Consider the following 14,776-nt stretch of genomic DNA (forward strand, 5'->3'; position numbering starts at 1 on the left):
AAGAAAGAAAGAAAGAAAGAAAAAAAGAAAGAAAGAAGGAAGGAAGGAAGGAAGGGGAAGGAAGGAAAGAGAGAGAGAGAAAGAAAGAGGGAGGGAGAGAAGAAGAAAGGAAGGAAGGAAAAGAAAGAATGAGAGAGAGAGAGGAAGGAAAGAAAGAGAGAGGGAGGGAGGGAAGGAAGGAAGAAAGAAAGAAAGAAAGAAAGAAAGAAAGAAAGAAAGAAAGAAAGAAAGAAAGAAAGAAAGAAAGAAAGAACCTTTCTACCTTTTTGCTGGTGGGTTGTTAAGTGAATCACATAATTGTTAAGCGAATCCAGTTTTCCTCATTAACTTTGCTTGCTGGGGGCCAGTTAACTGTGACCTCAGGGACATTGTAATGATGGTGAGCCAGGACCTAGCGCAAGTCCCTTTTTCCTGTGCCATCATAACTCGAAACAGTCGCTAAACGAATGGCCGTAAGTCAAGGATTACCTGCATAGCGGAGATTGCCGGGTGGGTTGAGAAGCTGGACGCTCTATGACATTTGGGCTACAGAGCAGGGTTGAAGAAGTTGCAGAGTGATCAGCTGGATAAAGACAGTCCTTGACTTACGACCACAATTGAGCCCAAATTTTCACTTGCTGATTTCTTAAGTCAATTTTTTGTCCCGTTTTACGACCTTCCTTGCCACGTTGGTTAAGCCAAATCCTTGCAGCTGTTAACCTGACTGTTAAGTGAATCTGGCTTCCCCGTTGCCTTTGCTCATGAAACGGTCGCAAAAAGAGGATCACCTGACACTCCCGTATGACTCTACGACCGTCGTACGTATGAGTCCGTGGCCAAGCGACTGAATTTTGAGACTAAGTGGGATGCTGCAAAGGTTGTGTAAAGTCTGAGAAACGATCACTTTTTTCGGTGCCGTGGGTACTGGTCGCTAAACAAACCGTTGGTTGTAAGTCGAGGACTGCCTGTATTTTATAGACCAGGGTTTTTAACTTCCCAGAATTCTCTTTGGCAGGAAAGAGTTTGATATCCACCAGCAGAACAGCAAAATTGAAGACGAGCAAGCTCTGGGTTTACAGCTGCAGAAGAAACTGAAGGAGCTCCAGGTAGAAATACCTTCCTTGTTACTCGGTCAGGAAAAAGGAGAAATCCCCCAAAATACGAACCATCCGTCTATTTCGCCCCTTGTTGCGGCCCGCCAGTGGCCCACAGAGCCGGCAACAGATTCAGACAGTGAGGAGGTTGTGGGGGAACTTGGGTCAGTCCTGGAGTCTGGGGAAGGCTCGGACGAGGGCTCTGCGTCGGAGGCAGAGAGGGGGCCAAAGCCATCTGGTAGTTTTTTGTAGCCTCTGGAGTCTGACATCAGCGAGGCAGAAGAACAGCGGGAGCCTGTTCCCAGTGTGCGCATGCGCAGAGCTGCCAGGAGACAGAAACAGTTAAGGAAACAGGGTCGACTTGGGAGTAAGGCTTGGAGATGATTGGCCCCTCCCATAAGACATAAAAGAAAAGCGAACGGGACGTGAGCTTTTGCAGGAAGCAGTTAGTTCATCTGGCCGATTCAAGAGTTGAAAATTCTGTTTGTGACTCTGTGCCAAGTTTGGCCTTGCCCTGCGTCTGGAAATTAGCTCTTTGGCAGCGTTCCAGGTGAGCTAGGTGGGTGTTGATAACCTTTCTCTGAAAGACTGTTTATCAAGCCTTGCAGACTGTAAATGAAAATAATTTACAGCCGTACGAATTAAAGAGGTTTGCTGGGACTAAGTTTGTGCTGTTTAATTTTTAAGTTAACCTAGGTCAGAACACCCCTTTCTAAGTTATATTGCGGCCTCTTCGCACGTGGCGACTCAAGGCGGCTTACGGAAATATAAAAACATCATATCATCCTCTTTTAACGACCTCAGAATCCCTTGTGGGGAGGAGTCTTGGGCAACTGAATGGAGTTGAAGTGATTACTGGCCAGATGCCTTTCCTGTCGCCAGGGCGGAGTTATATCCAGCAGATATCATCTCAATGTAATCTCAACATAAAAACATCATCTATAAAAAAATAAAACTAAGAAAAAAGCATAATCAAAGAATAAATTAATAAAATAATATAATAACCCCCCACCCCGGTGATAACACATCATACGAGCCATTTTAATGGGCTCCATATTGCTCCGCATTCCCCGGGCCCACTGGCAGAACCAGGTCTTCAGCACCTTCCGGAAGAGTGTCAGAGTGGGGGCCATTTTAACGTCCAGGGGAATGATGTTGCAGAGAGAGGGAGCCACCACGGAGAAGGCCCTTCTTCTGGGTCCTGCCAGGTATATCTCCCTAGGGACGGGACCCGCAACATTCCTTGCCTCCCCACTCTGGTGGGTCAGGTAGATGTGAGAGAGAGTCCCTCTGTTGTGATCCAGGCCCAAGTAGGTAGTAAGAAACTCAATCCGCGAAAAAACAAACAAAGTTTATTCGAACAGCTGGGAATTACTTCATACCCAACATCGTTCAACTCAAAGTAAAACAAATGCCTCCCAACACAAATTCCTCAGTTATCTCGCAAACCTTGGTCCAATTAGGCAAACTGCCGAAGGCCCTTCGGGGCAAACGTTCAGAAGCCACAAAAACATAGACGAACCAGAAGATGGAGCAGAAAACGCAGCTACCAACATTATTTTCCGGCAAAGCTCAAATGCCGGTACTGGTCTGTTTTAAGCCTTATGGAAGGGGCCAATCATCTCTTGGCCCTACTCCCGAGTTGTCCTCTCTGCTGGAGCTGCTCTTGCCTTCTGGCAGCTCTTCTCATGCGTGCATTAGGAACAGGCTCCTCCTGTTCCTCTGCCTCACTACTCTCAGTCTCTGGAGGCTCTGGAGTCCGCACCTCACTTCCCGATGGCCCTGGCCTCACCTCAGCCTCATCGCTGTCCGACTCTGTTGCCAGCTCTGTAGGCTGCTGACGGACCACAACACCCTCAGATAACCTGGTCCCAAGCCATGAAGGGCTTTACAGGTGACTACCAGCACCTTGAATTGTGCCCGGATGCAAATCAGCAACCAATGCAGCTCCCGCAGGAGAGGTGATATATGTGTACACATGGAGGTTTGAGAAAACCGTGCGGGCTGCTGCATTTTGCACCAGCAGGAGCTTCCGGGTGCTCTTCAAGGGCAGTCCTACATAGAGTGTGTTACAATAGTCAAGAACAGGAAGTGTTTAGGGCAGGGGTGTCAAAGGCCCTCCTGGCCACAACTGCCACCTGCTCTTCAAGCAGGAGTCGCGGCTTCAGGAAAAACCCCAGATTACACACAGGGTCTGTTATCGAGGATGAGGTGGTGGTGGATGGTTTCACATGCAACTTAGACTTTGTGCGTGCACAGATGAAACTTTGCTTGCTTGCTCACCAGGCGCTCACCTTCGGCTTCGCGGACCGGTTCCTAACAGGCTGTGGACCGATATTGGTCCACAGCCCGGAGCGTTGGGAACCCCTGCTCCAGAAGATTGAAGGATCGTAGTGATTTATCTTTTTCCTGCTATTCAGGCACGAATTGAGGAGCTGGAAGAGGAGATGGAGGCGGAACGCGCAGCTCGCGCCAAGGTGGAGAAACAGCGCTCCGACCTCTCGCGAGAACTGGAGGAGATCAGCGAGCGTCTGGAGGAGGCCGGAGGGGCCAACTCGGTGCAGATCGAGCTGAACAAGAAGCGGGAGGCCGAGTTCCAGAAGATGCGACGCGACCTGGAAGAGGCCACGCTGCAGCACGAGGCCACGGCGGCCACCTTGCGCAAGAAGCACGCGGATTCCGTGGCCGAGCTGGGCGAGCAGATCGACAACCTGCAGCGGGTGAAGCAGAAGCTGGAGAAGGAGAAGAGCGAGCTGAAGCTAGAACTGGACGACGTGGCCTCCAACATGGAGCAGATTCTGAAGGCCAAGGTGTTGTGTCAGTGGAAGGGAGGGTCCCAAAACCAGCCGAGCGGGCCATGGATAACGCAGACTCATTCTTGGATAGATTTTGTTGCCTCAGAGTCTACAGGTAGAATCTGGGAGGAAAATGCTGGTGTCCTTGGTACTCTCTGAACTGGGTTGTTTTCTTGCAGACATTTCATGACCCAACTAGGGAACATCATCAGTGTGAGGATCATCAGTATAGCACTGATGATGTTCCCTAGTTTGGATTACAAAATGTCGGCAAGCAAACAACGGAGCTCAAAGAACCCCAAGAACAGTTGTTGTCCTCTTCCTCCTCCTCTCCAAAAACCCCACTCCTTTCTAGCACTGATGATGTTACCTAGCTGGGTCAATGAAATCATCATCATCCCCTTTATCGACCCCTTAATCCCTTGAAGGGCGCAGTCTGGGTCACTGAATGGAGATGAGTGTATACTGGCCAGATGCCCTTCCTGTCACCAATGCGGAGGTTTTTTTCCATCAGATTATATTCTCAGTGCGCCCAGAGAGACAAATTGTCGTGTCCCACTCCTCCGCTGACGGCTGGGTCAGGGAAATCCGAATCAGGCGTGCCTCTGCAGCTCTGCCAAAGTCCTAGCAAAGTCCTCAGGGCAGGCAGGAGACCAGAAAGTGACTTCAGCAAGATATGTTTAGACTTTGCCTGACTCAGAGAATGCCAGAAAGCAGATCCTTTATATAGGCCATGGGGTGTGGCTCCATGACTCAGCACTTATCCAGGCCTGCCCCTCCCTTCCTTCTGTTGCCTCCGCCTATCAAGTCTTCTGACGCGAAGGTCACTCCAGTCGGCAGCTGTTGGTAATAGACCTTCCTCAGGCTCACATGCTGTGGAGGAGGGGGAGGGGTCTAGTTGCTCCGTTTGCCTGGGCATGGAGCCAGAGCTGGGGGCTGGAGGTATTTCTTCCTCTTCAGCCTGTCTGGGCATGGAGCCAGGGCTGGGGCCAGGAGGCATACTAGGACATTCTTCAGCGTTTGGAAGCAGATAAGAAAACCCCGGCTGCGGTGAGAGCGGGCAAGACACAACACAAATATCTGCCTCTACCTCAGATCAAACTCACAGCCTCCTGATTGTGAGGTGAGAGCTCCACCTCTAGGCCACCGCACCACTCTAGTTGGGTCATGAAATGTTGGCAAGAAAACAACCAAGGACCCCACAGTTGTCCTCTTCTTCCACCTCTCCCTCCTCTCCACCAACCCCTTCTAGCACTGCTAATGTTCTCTAGCTTAATCATGAAACATCTACAACTCAGAGGACCTCACGGTAGATCTCTGAGCTACAAATATTCTCTTCTATTAGCGAAGAACGTAACTACTAGAAGCCAAGCTGGGCACCTTCTCCTGGATTGGCTTCATCATAAATCCATGATGGCGAACCTGTGGCATGCGTGCCACAGGTGGCAAGCAGAACCATATTTGTGGTCACACGAGTGTTTCCCTAGCTCAGCTCAGCGCTCATGCGCGTGCCAGCCAGCTGATTTTCGGGCCTTCTGGGCCCACCGGAAGTCAGGAAACATGCTGTTTCCGGCCTCTGGAGCACCTCCGGGGGGATGGGGAAGGCCATTTTTGCCCTCCCCAGGCTCCAAGAAAGGCTCTGGAGCCTGGGGAGGGAGAAAAATGGCCCTAACAGGCCCACCGGTAACCTTTTTGCCGTCGCGTGCCAAAAGCGGGGAGAATGGGGTGGGGGTCACACACTCATGCATGGGGGGCATTGAATTATGGGTGTGGACACACACGTGCACAACCCCCCTACACTCCCCTCGGTTTTGGCACGCGACAGCAAAAAGGTTAGCCATCACTGTCATAGATCTTCCTACGATCAACTGATATAGGATTACTAAGATGTCCCTCAAGTAGGACCACCTCACAATCCATAGACTTGGTATCCTGCACGTGGAAACTCTACAGCTCACTTCTGACATCCCCAAAACCATACTGTCCCAGTGGTTGAAGGCACTTTCCATGCCTAGGTCCTTTCAAGTGAACTTAACAACGTAGTTTCGTTGGAAAACATACTCCAACTTGTGCCCGGTTTTCTTCGGGTTTAATTCTTCTATTTCTTGGCAGGCAAATTTGGAGAAGATGTGCCGTACCTTCGAGGACCAATCTACGGATCACCGCGCCAAGTTAGAGGAGACCCAACGGACGCTCAATGACGCAAACACCCAGCGAGCGAAACTGCTCACCGAAAATGGTACCGGCTACCATTTTTCTCCCTCTTGTTGTCGATGGTGGTTCTCCTTCATCCAGGACATGGTTGTCCCAAAGGGGTTTTTTTTCAAGAGACAACTGGTCTTTCTTTGTTTTTCCTTGAAGATCTTTCGCTTCTCATCCAAGAAGCTTTCTTCAGTTCTGACTGAATGGAGAAGGATGGAAGGATTTATATTCCTTTGCAGTCATCTGGTCGTTAGTACTCTCTTTGAGAGTCGTTGAGGCCACTTGGAGGTTTATCTGTGCCCTCGGAATCACCTGAGTAGTGCAAATGGGTGTGGAACCTTCTCGGAACCACTGAAGGGAACTTTCTTGTGACTCCAGCCCCCGAACCTGGCCCCATGCCCGAAAGTGACTCCAAGAGTGAGGGGGAAGGGCCGGTAAGGCTTACCTCGGGAGCACCGATTTCTTTGGCCCGGCTCCAGGAACCAGAACCAGAACCAGACCAGTCGGAGGACATAATGAGGCCGTCATCCCCTGATTCCTCCTTTCCCCAGGCTACGCCTTCAGACCCAGCTGATAATAATAATAATTAAGCTTGGATTGACCTGTGCTTCAGAAGATTAGAGAGGCGGTGTCATCAAAGGGAAGGGTGGGGCAGGACCTTCACCACACAGGATATATAAGGAGCTTTGGGACTGCTCTCATTCCATGGGAAGCAAAAATTAGCTGAACCATTTCAAAGAGAGCTGAAAGTCTTACTCTTGTGAGTCATTTGTTTGAACTTTGGCAGGCAGCTGCGATTTCTCTGCCAGGACTGATAAGAGCCGTGAATCCACTGGCTGAAGGCCAGCTCATTGCTCCAAAGTAGGGAAGGAGACAGAACAACCTTGTTGTAACATTTATAAACCATTTGCCCTATTCAGGTGACCCTTAGGGCTGAGATAAACTTCCATGACTCTCAGAGAGAGTACTAATGACCAGATGACTGCAAAGGAATATAAATCCTTCCGTTCACCATTCAGTCAGCACTGAAGAAGCTTCTTGGATGAGAAGAAAAAGGTCTTCAAGGAAAAACAAAGAAAATCCAGTTGTCTCTCTTGTTTTTCTACACCTCTTTATGAGGTCCACCCAAGAAGACGCTTCTATCCCATGTAGCTTCTGGAACTCAATTTTCCTCTTTTCCCACCCTCAGGAGAACTCGCCCGACAGCTTGAGGAGAAAGAGGCCTTAGTTTCCCAGCTGACTCGTGGGAAACAATCCTACACACAACAGATGGAGGACCTCAAGAGACAACTGGAAGAGGAGAGCAAGGTGAAGAAACATCACTTGGGAATTGTGGGTCTGGGTTTTTTGAGGTGAAGGGAGGAGGTGTGATGGACACACCCTCCAAATTGACATGGGTTCCTCATTGACGTAGGCCAAAAACGCTCTAGCGCACGCTCTCCAGTCCTCCCGCCATGACTGCGACCTTCTGAGAGAACAGTATGAGGAGGAGATGGAAGCCAAAGCGGAGCTCCAGCGTGTCCTCTCCAAGGCCAATTCGGAGGTGGCCCAGTGGAGAACCAAGTATGAAACGGATGCCATCCAGAGAACAGAGGAGCTGGAGGAGGCCAAGTAAGTGAGGGAGATGAATTCCAGAGGTCACAATCCTGACCTTCAGGATGGACAAGGTAGATGGCCACCTTGGATCATCAACAAGCATGACTTTTGACATGGTGTTCATGCCTGAAGATTCCATCTCTTTGAGTATGTCAACCAAAAATAGATAGCCCTCCACCTAATGACTCACGTTGCTAATCGAGAGGGTTGCTAAGTGAGTTACGCTCAATTTTAGGACCATTTTTTGCTCTGTCTATCGGGTCAATCATGTCGTTGACCTAAGCCAGCTTCCCCTGTTGACTTTTTTATTTATGTCTGAAGTCAGCTGGGAAGGTCACAAACAGTGATCACGTGAGCTCGGGACAGTACAACTGTTATTTATATATATATATGTAGGTCTTTGGTTATTTGGGTTTTCTCCCGCGTAAAATTGGAAATGTCTTGGCGACGTTTCGACGAAGTCTCATTTGTCATCTTCAGGTTGGTGTTTACAGCTTCATGCATTTGCTCCTAGAAGCACGAAGCAAAGTGCTCACATAAGTGCTCACATAAGAACAAAGCCAAAGTCTGAAGATGATGAGCGAGATTTCATCGAAACGTTGGGTAAATACTTCCAATCTTACACGGGAAAAGACCCGAACATACCAAAACCTGCATATATATATATATATATATATAGGTCTTTGGTTGTTCGGGTTTTCTCCCGTGTAAAATTGGAAGTGTCTTGGCGACGTTTCGACGAAGTCTCATTCGTCATCTTCAGGCTTCAGCTTCGTGCTTCTGGGAGCAATGTGTGATCGCAGCTGTTTCTTCCTTTTAACTGCTAGTGGGGGTTTGAACTGATTGGGTGGGAGCTTGGCTGTGCTCTGATTGGATGGGGGTTTTTCTGTGCTCTGATTGGCTGGGGTGTGTCCTGTGTTGGTGGGGGCTTGGTTGTGCTCAGTCTAGTCTGTGCTGCAGGGGGATTTGAGCTGGTGAGCTGCATAGCTGTTGTTTGGCTTTGTGGTCGTGCTACATCTTCATAGTGGGTGTCAGTCTGCTGCATGAATGGATTGGAGGGGTTTGAAATGGCTAATGTTGCAGCTGCGGTCTGGCTTCTGGTCCTTGGTCGTGCTTCATGATCAGTGTGGGTTTGGGTCTGCTTTCTGGGTGGATGTGCGGTGGTGACATCCTGTGTGGACCTTGTGAGTGTGGGTCTGGTGTCATTCCTCGTGTTAGGGACTCGTTTGTCAATAAGGGCGGGTTTCCAAATGGCTGGTAGGCGGGAGGTGTCATCTCGTTTGTTCATGCTGTGTGGGCGTTTTTCTATCTCAATGGCTTCTCTGATTATTCTGTTGTTAAAGTGTTCAGTTTTCCTGTGACTTTAAAGTGTTGGACCAGGGAAGAAGTTGGTTCCTCTTTTTTGAATGAGTTCTTGTGTTCTTCAATGCGTGCACTTATTCTTCTGTTGGTTTGTCCAATGTATGTGGTGGGGCAGGCGGTGCATGGGATTTCATATACTCCTTGATTTTCTAACTCAATTTTGTCTTTGGGGTTTCTTAGGATGGTGGATATTTTTCTGTTTGTGCAGAATGCTGTCTTGATGTTGTGTTTGTGGAGGATCTTGCTGATTCTGTCTGTGGTGCCTTTTATATATGAGAGGAGGGCTGTGCCGTTTTCTTGTTCTCTGTCTTGGATTTTAGTGGGGGGTTCTTTTTGGATTAGCTTGGTAATCTTATTTCTTTGGAATCCATTGGATGTTAGTACGTTAGTGAGAGTGTCTAGTTCGGGTTTTAGGTGTTGTTCATCAGCTAAGGTGTTGTTCATCAGCTAAGCATCATCAAAGAAGCCTTGACAGCTATCCAAAACAAATATAACCCCCCCAAGCACATCCTAGATCTGACCAACCACTGCCTATCCAACACATACTTCATCTATAATGGACAAAAATACAAACAAGTAGAAGGAGCACCCATGGGATCACCCCTCTCACCTGTCATTGCCAATCTCTACATGGAACACTTTGAAACCCAAGCTCTAGAAAAATCTGATCACAAACCCAAACTCTGGCTCAGATATGTAGACGATACCTTCATAATCGGGCCACACGGGAAAGAAAAACTTGACAACTTCCTCACACACCTCAATAGCCTACACCCCAAAATACAGTTCACCATGGAAACAGAAATTAATAACCAACTTCCCTTCCTGGATGTCTTAGTCTACAGAAAACCCAATGGCTCCCTAGGACACACCATCTACCAGAAGAAAACACACACAAACCGCTATCTGCACGCACTCTCACACCACCACCCAGCACAGATCAACTCCGTAGCCAAGACACTCATCTCCAGAACAAAATGCTTAGCTGATGAACAACACCTAAAAGCATGAAGCTGAAGCCTGAAGATGACGAATGAGACTTCGTCGAAACGTCGCCAAGACACTTCCAATTTTACACGGGAGAAAACCCGAACAACCAAAGACCTATATACAAACACCCGTGAAAACCTCAGAAAACAAATATATATAATATATATAATAATATATATATATAACAAATATATATAATAAACATATATATATATGTCTTTGGTTATTCGGGTTTTCTCCCGCGTAAAATTGGAAGTGTCTTGGCGACGTTTCGACGAAGTCTTATTCGTCATCTTCAGGCTTCAGCTTCATGCTTCTGGGAGCAATGTGTGATCGCAGCTGTTTCTTCCTTTTAACTGCTAGAAGGGGTTTGAACTGATTGGGTGGGAGCTTGGCTGTGCTCTGATTGGATGAGGGCTTTTTTGTGCTCTGATTGGGTTTTTTTGTGCTCTGATTGGCACAACCAAGCCCCCACCCAAATAGGACACATCCCCAGCCAATCAGGGGATGGCTTAAATGTCAAATTTTATTAATTTTAAATGGGGTTTTTTTAGTGTATGGTAAATTTTTAAATTTTCAGGCTAATTTAAATAAGTTTTTTATATTGCATTTTAATTGTATTTTGTATTGTTGTTTTATTCTGCCTGTACACCGCCCTGAGTCCTTCGGGAGAAGGGCGGTATAAAAATCAAATAAATAAATAAATAAATAAATAAATAAATAAAAGGAAGAGACAGCTGCGATCACACATTGCTCCCAGAAGCACGAAGCTGAAGCCTGAAGATGACGAATGAGACTTCGTCGAAACGTTGCCAAGACACTTCCAATTTTACGCGGGAGAAAACCCGAATAACCAAAGACCTACATACAAACACCTGCGAAAATCTCAGAAAACAAATATATATATAATATATAACAAATATATTATATATTTATATATATAATATATATATATATATATATATATTCGTAGGTAGGTTTTCACGGGTATAGGTATGTAGGTCTTGGCATTTTCGGATCTTTTCCCGTGTAAGGTTGAGAGTATTTTGGTGACGTTTCAACCAGGTCTCACTCATCATCTTCAGGCTGGTGTCTTCGGCTTCATGCTTCTCTTTGCTCGAGAAGCACAAAGCCGAAGACACCAGCCTGAAGATGATGAGTGAGACCTGGTTGAAACGTTGCCAAAATACTCTCAACCTTACACAGGAAAAGACCTGAATATGCCAAGACCTACATATACACACACACACACACACAGACACACACACACACACACATATATATATATATATATATATACATACATACATACATACATACATACATACATGCCAGCAGGGGTGGGCTCCAAAAATTTTAGCAAGGGGTTCTCTGCCTGTTTGCTGGGTGGGCATGGCTAGTCGGCCTCCTGCACCATGGCAGGGAGCGTTTTTGCCCTCCCCAGGCTCCAGAGGCTTTCCTTGAGCCCCCGGGAAGGCAAAAACTGCCTCCCCAGCTCTGGAGGCCCTCTGGGGACTGGAAATGGGCCCATTTCTGGCCTTCCCGGACTTCTGGTAGGGCCTTTTTTCACCCTCCACGAGCCTCCGTGTGCGCTTTACACTTACCTGCATCCAAAACGGGACGTGTGGGGACTCCTGGGAAGGGGGGGTGGGGTGAGTGGAGCCAGCCAGGAGTGGGATTTGGGGGTTCTCCGAACTTCCCAGAATCTTAGCTAGAGGTTCTCCCAAACCCCTGCGAATCCCCAGCAGCCCATCCCAGCAGGCCTATTGACAAGCGCCTGAATTTTGATCCTGGGACCTCAGGGAATCTGACCGTCGTAAGTGTGTGAGGAGCAATTGTCGGGCGTTTATGTCTTTCAACATAGTCATCATTTCGAGAGGTCATTCAACGAACGGTTGAAAATCAAGGACTACCTGTAGCCAAAATTGATTTGGGAAGGGCATATAGATGTCGACGTTTTCTACCTGGAGTACTGTGTGTTTTGATGACATCTCCAGGATGAGATTGCGCTATTTGAAGGACATTTGACCCTCGTTTGGGACCTGTTCGGAGCTTCTGGCCTCCATATCTTTGTCCCTCATAAACATGGACCCCATATTTTACGTTTCTCCTCCCTCCTCCCTTCCTATGTCGTCTCCACCCCTCCCCTCAAGACCCCGGGCGTCTCTTTTGACCGTTGCGTCCTCTAATGAAGAAGCTTTTGGCTCGGGTTATATTTGAACTCGGCAGCGTATAAGACGAGCAAAAAGCTTGTTGGTTGGAGGAAATTTCCCCATTTAAAAACACCAAGGTAGGTGGGCAGGGATGGTTTTGCTGGGGGAACATCCTGGTTTTGAGGGCCAGAAGCTTATCTGTGACCTTCGGAGTCAAAATGAGCAAAAGGTCCTCCAGGCCCAAATTGTATCCCCATCCTTGTGTGGTTTTTCCATCTTATTTACAAATCTATCGCAAAGCACGAGGTGACCAGTTGGAGCTGGCTAGCCACTCGCGGTCATCTAGAGAAGAATGTGATTGTTGTGCCTCGTCCTCCCTCCTCTCCTCAGCTGGGCCCCTCCCGTCTCCACCCGGGCCTGTTATCAGACTCCGAGTCTGATAATGAGGATGAACGGCCTGTCACGCCTCCAGCCCCTGGCCCTGGTCCCATGCCCGGAGAGGAGGTCAGGAGTGAACAGATAAGCCCGATAAACTTCACTCCTACAGCGTGTGAGCAGGAAGCCAGCCACGTGCTGGAATTACTGACAGCAGATCCAGCTGAAGAGAATTCAAAGTGGGAGGATCCTCGCTTCTGGAGATCTGAGAGGCGATGCCAGCAGAAGGAAGGGAGGGGCAGGCCTGGATAAATGCTGAGTCATGGAGCCACACCCCACAGCTATATAAAGGACCTGCTTTTGGCATGCCAACCTTGAGTCAAGGAAAGTCTCATCTAGTTTGCTGCTATCGGACTCTATCGCTGAAGTCACAACTTGGACTCCTGCCTGCCCTGATAAACCTCGAAGGAATTTGACAAGCTGCAGAGGCTTCGTTGCCACGCTTGATACGTACTTCCTAGACCCGGGCGTCGGAGGGGGAGTGGGACATGACAGGGAGATTCCCATTCCATGTGGTGGGATTCAAACATTTTTTACTACTAGTTCTGTGGGCATGACTTGGTGGGCGTGGTTTGGTGGGCTTAGCAGGGGAAGGATACTGCAAAATCTCCATTCCCACCCCACTCCACTAACCTGCTTTCCAGCTCCATTCTCCTGTGCAGGACAACAAAAGAACACCTAGCCAATCAGCTGGGCCTCGGTCAGCTTGGACTCAGGAGGCAGCAAATAGATCAGGGGCGGGGCCAGCCAGAGGTGGTATTTACCGTTTCTCTGAACTACTCAAAATTTCTGCCACCGGTTCGCCAGAACCGGTCAGAATCAGCTGAATACCACCTCTGCCCTTTCCCCATCAGCTGTGGAAAGAAGGAGGCCTCTTCCAGGGGTGACCTTCTCTTGGTTGTCCTCATGTGCCAGGAAGAAGCTGGCCCAGCGGCTGCAGGAGGCTGAGGAAGCAGTGGAAGCGGTGAACGCCAAGTGTTCCTCGCTGGAGAAGACCAAACACCGCCTGCAGAATGAGATTGAAGATCTCATGGTGGACGTGGAGCGCTCGAATGCAGCCGCAGCTGCCCTGGACAAGAAGCAAAGGAACTTTGACAAGGTGAGGTTCACGGAGACCATCTCTCTCCAGTCTCATGGAGGAGGCTGCTGCTCCAGTTCAGTTGGAGGCATTCGATTGCCAGTGCGTCTGGGATTTGGTACTTCCTGCTGTCTTCCCCAATGACTTTGGTTGTGGGAAGCCACCAGGAAATTGCCTTGTGCCTTGTCTGTAGGATTTAGTTCAGGACTTCAGGGATTGCTGTCACTAAGCAGTGCAGCCAGACTTTAGACTACATCATTTATCAACAGAAATTATTGTCGTAAGTTGAGGACTACCTGTATTTATTTGGTGGGGGGAGGGGAAAGGGAAAAGGAAAGGGAAGGATGAAAGGAGAAGTGGAGGAGAAGGACAAGGAAAAGGGGAGGGGAAGAGAAGACAAAAAAGAAAGGGAAGAGAAGAGAAGGTGTAGGGTGAAAGGAGAAGGAGGAAGAGAAGGAGGAGGAGAAGGAAAAGAGGAGAAAGAGAAGGGGAAGTAGAAGGGGAGGAGGAGGAAGAGAAGAGAAAAAGAAAGGAAGGGAAGGGAAGAGAAGAGAAGAGAAGAGAAGAGAAGAGAAGAGAAGAGAAGAGAAGAGAAGAGAAGAGAAGAGAAGAGACGGTGTAGGGTGAAAGGAGAAGGGGAGGAGAAGGGGGAGGAGGAGGAGCAGGAGGAGGAGGAAAAGAGGATAAAGAGGAAGGGAAGTGGAAAGGGAGGAGGAGGGGAAGAGAAGAGAAAAAGGAAGGGAAGGGAAGGGAAGAGAAGAGAAGAGAAGAGAGGGTGTAGGGTGAAAGGAGAAAGGGAGGAGAAGGGGAAGAGGAAGAGTGGAGGAGGAGGAGGAAAAGAGGATAAAGAAGAAGGGAAGTGGAAATGGAGGAGGAGGAGGGGAAGAGAAGAGAAAAAGAAAGGGAAGGAGTGGGATGAAAGGAGAAGAAGGACGAGAAGAGGGAGGGGAAGGAAAAGAAGAGAAAGAAGAGGGGAAGAAGAAGGGGAAGGGGGAGGAGGGAAAGACAAGAGGGAAGAGAAGGAGAAGGATGAAAGGAGAAGGGGAGGAGGAGGAAGAGAAGAAGAAGGCAAAAGAAAAGAGAAACAGGAGG

At 48.5% G+C, this 14,776-nt stretch overlaps 1 protein-coding gene across 1 annotated transcript in view; it reads left to right on the forward strand.

Moving 5' to 3' along the window:
- The window catches only part of LOC131198695 (myosin-6-like), a 98,526-nt gene that overhangs the window by 69,730 nt on the left and 14,020 nt on the right, over positions 1-14,776 (forward strand). The window contains exons 28-33 of the mRNA XM_058183607.1: positions 995-1,085; positions 3,494-3,883; positions 5,981-6,107; positions 7,260-7,378; positions 7,485-7,681; positions 13,522-13,705. Coding sequence (XP_058039590.1) covers positions 995-1,085; positions 3,494-3,883; positions 5,981-6,107; positions 7,260-7,378; positions 7,485-7,681; positions 13,522-13,705 — 1,108 coding nt within the window. The remainder of the gene's footprint in view (positions 1-994; positions 1,086-3,493; positions 3,884-5,980; positions 6,108-7,259; positions 7,379-7,484; positions 7,682-13,521; positions 13,706-14,776) is intronic.

This window comes from Ahaetulla prasina, chromosome 4 (genome assembly GCF_028640845.1).
Source record: "Ahaetulla prasina isolate Xishuangbanna chromosome 4, ASM2864084v1, whole genome shotgun sequence".
In the NCBI taxonomy this organism is placed as follows: domain Eukaryota; kingdom Metazoa; phylum Chordata; class Lepidosauria; order Squamata; family Colubridae; genus Ahaetulla; species Ahaetulla prasina.